At 33.8% G+C, this 7,295-nt stretch overlaps 1 protein-coding gene across 6 annotated transcripts; it reads left to right on the top strand.

Annotated features, from left to right (window-relative positions):
• The first annotated feature begins 694 nt into the window (after window positions 1-694).
• On the top strand, window positions 695-6,621 carry LOC131650334 (uncharacterized). Of its 6 annotated transcripts, none has more exons than XM_058920043.1 (9): window positions 695-913; window positions 1,473-1,546; window positions 1,993-2,035; window positions 2,192-2,312; window positions 2,406-2,472; window positions 2,877-3,198; window positions 3,858-4,901; window positions 5,372-5,521; window positions 5,874-6,621. In XM_058920043.1, the coding sequence occupies exons 3-9, from the start codon at window positions 2,009-2,011 to the stop codon at window positions 6,303-6,305; spliced, it is 2,163 nt and encodes a 720-aa protein (XP_058776026.1). In that variant the 5' UTR covers window positions 695-913; window positions 1,473-1,546; window positions 1,993-2,008; the 3' UTR covers window positions 6,306-6,621. The 6 variants fall into 6 exon arrangements, with proteins under 6 accessions (XP_058776026.1, XP_058776028.1, XP_058776027.1 ...); XM_058920045.1 differs by having other exon boundaries at window positions 1,473-1,552; XM_058920044.1 differs by having other exon boundaries at window positions 1,436-1,546.
• The last annotated feature ends 674 nt before the right edge of the window (window positions 6,622-7,295 follow it).

The following is a 7,295-nucleotide window of genomic DNA, read 5'->3' as shown; positions in this document are numbered from 1 at the left end:
ATATTACACTTTAAATTTAAACAATAATAAAAAGTTGAACAAATTGATCTCAATATTTTAGTATATCTATGTCATTCTATTTTTCTTTGCAAACATGTTGTTCTATAATTTAATTTATGTATATAATGTTTTAACTCTTCAATGCTCTAATACTAATGTTTGAAACCTTCAATTACTATATTTTATTATTATCATTAATATTTTTTTAAACAATCGTTAAATTCTGTAATTTCAAATACTATTAAAATACTTAAAAGAGTCATATTTTTTACTCTAAATTCTTACATTTGAACTAAATATCATTACAGTTCATTATGAAAAAAATGTAACAATTTTTGTTAACACAATTAATCAGAATATAGGTTTTTTAAATAAACTAATTATTTTCCTCTGTTAATTTTTTTAATATACAATTTATTTAAAATCCATCTATTACTTTTTAAAACTTTTAACTATCAATTTAAATTCATTTAATTCTCATATAAACCATAATAATTGCAAAAGAATTGACTGTTTTTTAAAAAAAAAAAATTTATATATAACTAAATAATATTATCTGTTAACAATATATAAAGTTAGAAATTTTGTTACAATTTTTTATCAAGCATGAATGATAAACTTAAATAAAATATTTATTTTATTTTAAAATACACATTCAATTATTATATACGCACACATCTAAACACAAAGGTAAAGCAAGAATAAAAATATACATTAAAAAATTCTCTCAATATTAGGGTTTTCAACTATTCTCTCAAAAACTCTCTGCAATGGTTATCGCACAGCAACAATAACCTTTGATATTTGTTGCCTTCTTATCTCATAAGCTCATAAGATTGCAAAACAACACGACCCTAACCGAATTGGCATTCAGAGTTTTTTATCAAAGATTCTAGTGGCGAAAACTCCCCAGGTAATACTTCTGTTCTTTCTTCCCCAAAATTCGGTCTCCTTAACAATCCACTGATAATCACTGTATGAACGCCTTGTCGCCTTCACCATTGAGTTTCCTATTTGATTTTTCTGCACTTCCGTGAATGCTTGAATTTCTGGATTGATGGGATGCCGGATTCTAGGGAATAGCTTTGAACCGTATCAAAGTATAGTAGCAAGTCTGGAACTGTTTGCATACAATTTTAGCAAAACAGAATTAGTTACAAAACTCTAGAAAGTTGTTATAGTCGTTGAAGCAACAATTGCATAATCAGTTAGAAAAACCATTGCAAAATCATTGGATTGAATTCCAAAGCTGAATGAAATCTAGATACTTTAGAACAACCATTAAGCCTTATTCACTATTTGATTCTTGATTTTTGAACATTTAACCTTTTCTGCCTTTGATTATTTAACACTGAACCGTTTGTCTCTTTCCCACAAATCCCTGTTTCACATTTTGCGTATTTTGCATTTGTATGTTTTTGGATTTGATACATAGGACGCTGAAAAAATCTCTCTTCACACTTCTGCTGCAGTGGCTGTTTTTTCTATACACTTTGTCTGACGACTGAGGTGTTGCAAACGATGCTAGAATACTAAATCTCTCACTGTAAGGGTACTTTTTTATTGATAAATTTGGCTGAATACAATTTCACAGTTTCCCATTGTGGTAATGATTGTTATGTTGAAGTTTCATAGTGATCTTGGTTTCCACTAATTCAAGCATCACATTCTCAGTTTCCCAAACTTCCAGCCAGGGAAATGTCAGTTACATGAAAAATCAATAATGTATGGTGTCTTTTAGCCCTCTATTTAATTATAGTATTATGATTGAGTATTTTTTGTTTTTCATCATAACTCCTTTGTGGGCTGGAACTTAAGAGACTGAGATATTTTCAACATACAATCTGAAACATTAGAGTGGTTTTGTTCTTGTTGTTGTTGGCATGTCACTGACTGATAAATAAATCCACCATTATTGATTCATTTAGTACTTTTGTCACTTCCCCCCTCTATCTTTTTTGCAAATAATTTTCATTTGGCCTAAATCTGCAGAGTTACAAGCTTATGAATGGCGTGGCTGGAGCTTGGAAAGAAGGTGAGTTGACTTCTATAATAAGATCATCCCCCCTTCATTATAAATTGTGTCAAATTTGACAATTATTCAGGTTGCAGATGGTTTTACCTTTCCTATAATAAAGTGTCATATAGCTCATTATGTTTCTGATTTGTCCTTTTCATTACCTAAATGCAGAGAATATATATGAATTTTACCAGAGCTTTGGCTACAACGTCACATAGGCACGTGGTAGGGTCTAGTTTTGCATCTATATTTGCTGAACAATCTGTTTATGCTTCAGCAAGATGCATGCCTGGTAATTGACATCATTTATGCTTATAATGTTTCATTTCATTCACTTGTATATTGTATACTTATACTTTCACATACTTTAAATAACCTGATGCAGATTTCATCAATCGCTCTTATCTTGGTGTGGCTGATTTTTGTATTGGGAGTAAAGAAAGTGGTACACGGTAAGATAGTAGTACCCAAATTTTAAGTTTTAAAATGAACCATTGATAACTTTACTGTTTAGGTTGGTTAAGGATGATAGCATCATTAGGCCTATGCATGGTAAATAGGGCTAGGAGTAAGTTCACTTTTAAAGATATGCATAAGATTGTACACAGAGGGATGAGGGTATTGTTAAGAAGCCCTTATTTATGTACTGCTCATTGAATAGATAGGTTGTACTACTTTGATGATAATAATCCTGATTGGAAAATTGGGACGAGTTTCGTTACATGTTAATATTACTTTTATACACGGTCCTGAATTTTCAAGCATCTTTCGGTTGTAGATGAAAAATCCAACACTAAAATTTGTGTGACTGCACAATGAAAAAAGGTAGAGGTAATTATTTTTGTTTATTTCGTAGATACTTCCATGCTAGCTCACAAGTCTGGGCAAGAAGTGACGCGGCATATGGTTTGAAGACCCCAAAGAAGGATAAGTATGTGAGAAAAGACAGTAGAAATCAGCCTCCTGTTGAAGCTCCCTATGTGCCTCGTAGTGTCACAGCAGCCAAATCTAATCCCGATAAAACAATAGAAATATTTGAAGGCATGACCCTTGTTGAACTGTCAAAGCGTTCTGGAAAATCAGTATCTTCTTTGCAAGATATTCTCACAAATGTTGGTGAAAAGATTGAATCAGAGTTTGAGCCTCTCACTATGGATGTTGCCGAGCTTGCTGCAATGGTATATCCTTCTTAGTCAAAGATGATGTTAAATCAGTGAATATAGGGAACTGTCTTTTGATTCCAATACTTATTTGTCAGTATTTTCCTATTTACAAGTGACAACTTGTTAGAAAAAATATGTCGTTTGCTCATATTTTACATATTGTTATTCATTTGGAGCATATTAGAATTCAATGTTCATAGTAATTTTTTTAGTTGTTTTGTTTGGGATAAAGTTAGCCGTCCCCTCTTAGTAAGACACGACTTGGTTGTTGCAATTGTTGTTTGGGATGAAAATCAATGGAGTTTGAGATATACTTTTCCTGAAATTACAAATAGTTGGTATTAGTAAATTTTGCGCATCTCCCCATCTGTTGAAATGCACAATATACAATAGAAAATAAAGGGAATATAAGTAATGGGTAAGACTAGGCCTAAAGTATTGGTAGGTAGGTTTATATAAATATTTTAGTTTCAATCCTTCATTGAAGCATAATTATTCTTGGGTATTCTTACAACTTTCTTTGTTTGCCTTAATTCTGGAACATTGACTCAAAAGCATCTCTACCACCCTCTAATCCTCTCTCCTCTTTTTTATTTTTTAATACATGATGATATTTTAGGTTCCTGTTTGTCGATATTTTTTTCTGTCACTTAATTTGTTCATTGCTGTTGTAGGAGGTTGGCGTCAATGTTAAGAGGTTACATTCAACTGAAGGTGCAGAACTTTTACCACGTCCTGCAGTTGTAACCGTGATGGGTCATGTTGATCACGGCAAAACTTCCCTTCTCGATGCTTTACGTCTAACATCAGTGGCAGCCAAGGAAGCAGGTGGCATTACTCAGCATCTAGGTGCCTTTGTGGTGGGCATGTCATCAGGAGCATCAATCACATTTCTTGACACTCCTGGTCATGCTGCATTTAGTGCAATGCGTGCAAGAGGTGCAGCAGTCACAGATATAGTAGTGCTAGTTGTTGCTGCAGATGATGGTGTAATGCCCCAAACACTTGAAGCCGTATCCCACGCAAAATTAGCTAATGTACCAATTGTAGTTGCAATCAATAAATGTGATAAACCAGGTGCGAATCCCGAAAAAGTAAAATTACAGCTTGCTTCTGAAGGCTTGCTGCTGGAGGAGATGGGTGGGGATATTCAGGTTGTTGAAGTTTCAGCGGTTCAAAAAACTGGACTGGACAACTTAGAAGTAGCTTTACTACTTCAGGCTGATATGATGGACCTTAAAGCACGATTTGATGGGCCTGCTCAAGCATATGTGGTTGAAGCAAGACTTGACAAAGGACGGGGTCCATTGGTGACTACTATAGTGAAGGCAGGGACTCTAGTTTGTGGACAGCATGTGGTTATAGGCTCACAGTGGGGAAAAATTAGGGCTATTAAAGATACACTAGGGAGGTTAACTCAACGAGCAACTCCTGCAATGCCTGTTGAAATTGAAGGGCTCCGAGGGCTGCCAATGGCTGGTGATGATGTCATTGTTGTTCATTCTGAGGAGCGAGCTAGAATGCTTAGTTCTGGTAGGAAAAAGAAATCTGAAGAGGACAGGCTTAGGGGCAAGATGGTGCAGATTGTGCCAACTACTTCAGATGATTCTGAGGAGGAGGTTCCACTCAGGGTTGAAATGCCAGTAATTGTAAAAGCAGATGTTCAGGGAACTGTTCAAGCCGTTACAGATGCATTGACAACTTTAAATAGTCCCCAGGTATGTGATGATTATTGTTATAACATGCTATACTTTATTTTTGCATTACATGCTCGCCCACACAAAAAGCAAGAATGATAAGCCTTCTCAACAGATTCTGTATTAATTTGAAATAAGTACGTCAGTTACAAGTAAAAATAACGCAGTTTAGGTTTTAAACCTAAGTGTACCAGATATTTTACGAAAATCACATTGATCACCATGAATGTAAGAGCTTAACCTTTTGTTTATTTCTTTTTTGTGTTGGAGCATCTTTGATCAAATTATTAGCTGTAGGTGTTTAATTTTTCTGTTTTCTCTCATAAATTGTAATAATTTAAACATGTCATAGTTATGTGGTTTTGGTGCTTTTCCAAATGTTTAGAGATATAAATCGACACCATTCATGGGAGTGCAAAAGTTTAGTATTGTTTCTCTAATATCTACTATTTGCTTGCTATGCAATAACCATTATGTAATTTCTTTGTTAGGTTTCTGTGAATATTGTTCATGTTGGTGTGGGGCCTATTTCTCAATCTGATGTGGACCTAGCACAGGCTTGTGGTGCATGCATAGTTGGATTCAATGTCAAGAGTCCTCCTATTTCTCTTAGCCAGGCAGCAGCTCGTGCTAGTATCAAGGTATTTTCAAGCTTTTCCCCAAATTCAACTATGAGTAATCACTACTTTACTACCTAAAATTTTAAGACGTCAACAGTCTCTAAAAAGTAAAACTAATGAAATTTCAAAATGATCCCTTAATTTGAAAATTTTCAATCACATTAGTTCCTGCCAGACAATTGTATGGACTAAATTTACCAGCCTAAAAAGACTATAATGATTCAATTTTTTCAAGGGCTATTTTGGAATAGTAATTTAAGTGACTAAATCGATCTCATAGAATTTCAAAGACTAAATTGGTGATTTACTCGTTTAACTATAAAGTGATTGAAAGTTTTGATTTCTATTTGATATCGGTTTGGTTTGGTTATAGGTAATTCTGCACCGTGTAATTTACCACTTATTGGAAGACATAGCCAATTTAATAATTGAGAAGGCCCCGGGTACTTCCGAGACTCAGGTTGCTGGGCAAGCAGAAGTTCTGAATATCTTTGAAGTGAAAGGGAGCAAATCTAAGGGACCTGATGTGAAAATAGCTGGTTGTAAGGTTGTTGATGGTTTTGTGAACAAGTCATCAACCATGAGGCTACTAAGAAGTGGTGAAGTGGTGTTCGAAGGTCTTTGTTCATCTCTTAAGAGAGAGAAGCAGGATGTGGATTCTGTGAAGAAGGGAACTGAATGTGGACTAGTAATCAGTAACTGTTCTGATTTTCAGATTGGGGATGTTGTCCAATGCTTAGAACAAGTAGTAAGGAAGCCCAAGTTTGTTAAGTCGGAGAGTGGCGCTGTTCGGATAGAGTGCTGATGAAGTCAATACTTCTTTCAGCAAACATTTTTGTGGTAAAATTATACATGAGAAGATGCTAAAATAACTAACAAATAGAGATGGATTGTTACTTTTGATATATATTAAATTAAAATTTTGAAGCATAAGTTAAATTTGAATAGCTTTGTATACTAGATTTTTTTGATATGTGCATTGCACGTGTACTGATCTGATCTGTGTTTATGAATAATATGTTGAACCACTGCTATTGCAAACGTGTGGTTATGTGTTAATTGTATCAATTGTAAGAACAATATTGGATTGGTGCTCTATGTTCAAATAGCTTCTCATCTCAGGTACAAGTTTTAAGTTTTGTTGATTATATTTTCATGTGTTGGATAACAACTTTTCATGCCTAGTTGTTGAAGGGGATCTAGTTGAACATGAATGCTATTAAAACAATAATGAAAATGTAAGGTAGCAGTTGGGGTAATGGTGCTTTGGTTGTAGTATATATATCCTGCTTCACATGTCTCCCATGCAATGAGACAATTTGATTCGAGTTGCTAAATTTTGCGCTGCGAAAATTCCATGTCTAGCTCATACCTGAATGAAAGGTACTAGTAACAATATGTTTTGTTGAAGAAATTAATGTATAAAAAGTTCATAGTTATGATTATGTTGAGTTGAATATGTTTAAAAATACAAAGAGTCTTTTTTTGTTTTGTTATGTGCTTCTACTTTATTGTGGTCAAGTTTTGTTTTATCTGTTAAGTGGATAAGCTTGAGTTGTGGCTTCTACTTGATGATTAAACTTTTGTCTTTATGACTTTTATTTTAGTAGATATTTTTATGGCATCTTTCTTTCTATCCTTCTTTGATTTCATGTGTTCTTCTGAATTGTTCATTTTAAATTGGAAGTGTTGTGAACACCTAATTTGCAGGGGACTATTGAAGATATAATTTTAGTTATTAATTGATCGTAAATATGGTCTATAAATAAGTTATAATTACCATTATAAGGTTAAT

Source organism: Vicia villosa, linkage group LG2 (genome assembly GCF_029867415.1).
Source record: "Vicia villosa cultivar HV-30 ecotype Madison, WI linkage group LG2, Vvil1.0, whole genome shotgun sequence".
Classification (NCBI taxonomy): Eukaryota; Viridiplantae; Streptophyta; class Magnoliopsida; order Fabales; family Fabaceae; genus Vicia; species Vicia villosa.
The sequence above is the reverse complement of the archived record's forward strand: the minus strand, read 5'-3'. Positions and strand labels throughout refer to the sequence as shown.

Bases quoted from the DNA above. Each gene is read 5' to 3' on its own strand.
- LOC131650334 (XM_058920047.1), top strand. From the start codon at position 2,009: ATGGCGTGGCTGGAGCTTGGAAAGAAG. The intron at 2,036-2,191 runs GTGAGTTGACTT...ACCTAAATGCAG, and splicing joins GGCTGGAGCTTGGAAAGAAG to AGAATATATATGAATTTTAC. The intron at 5,522-5,873 runs GTATTTTCAAGC...GTTTGGTTATAG, and splicing joins CAGCTCGTGCTAGTATCAAG to GTAATTCTGCACCGTGTAAT.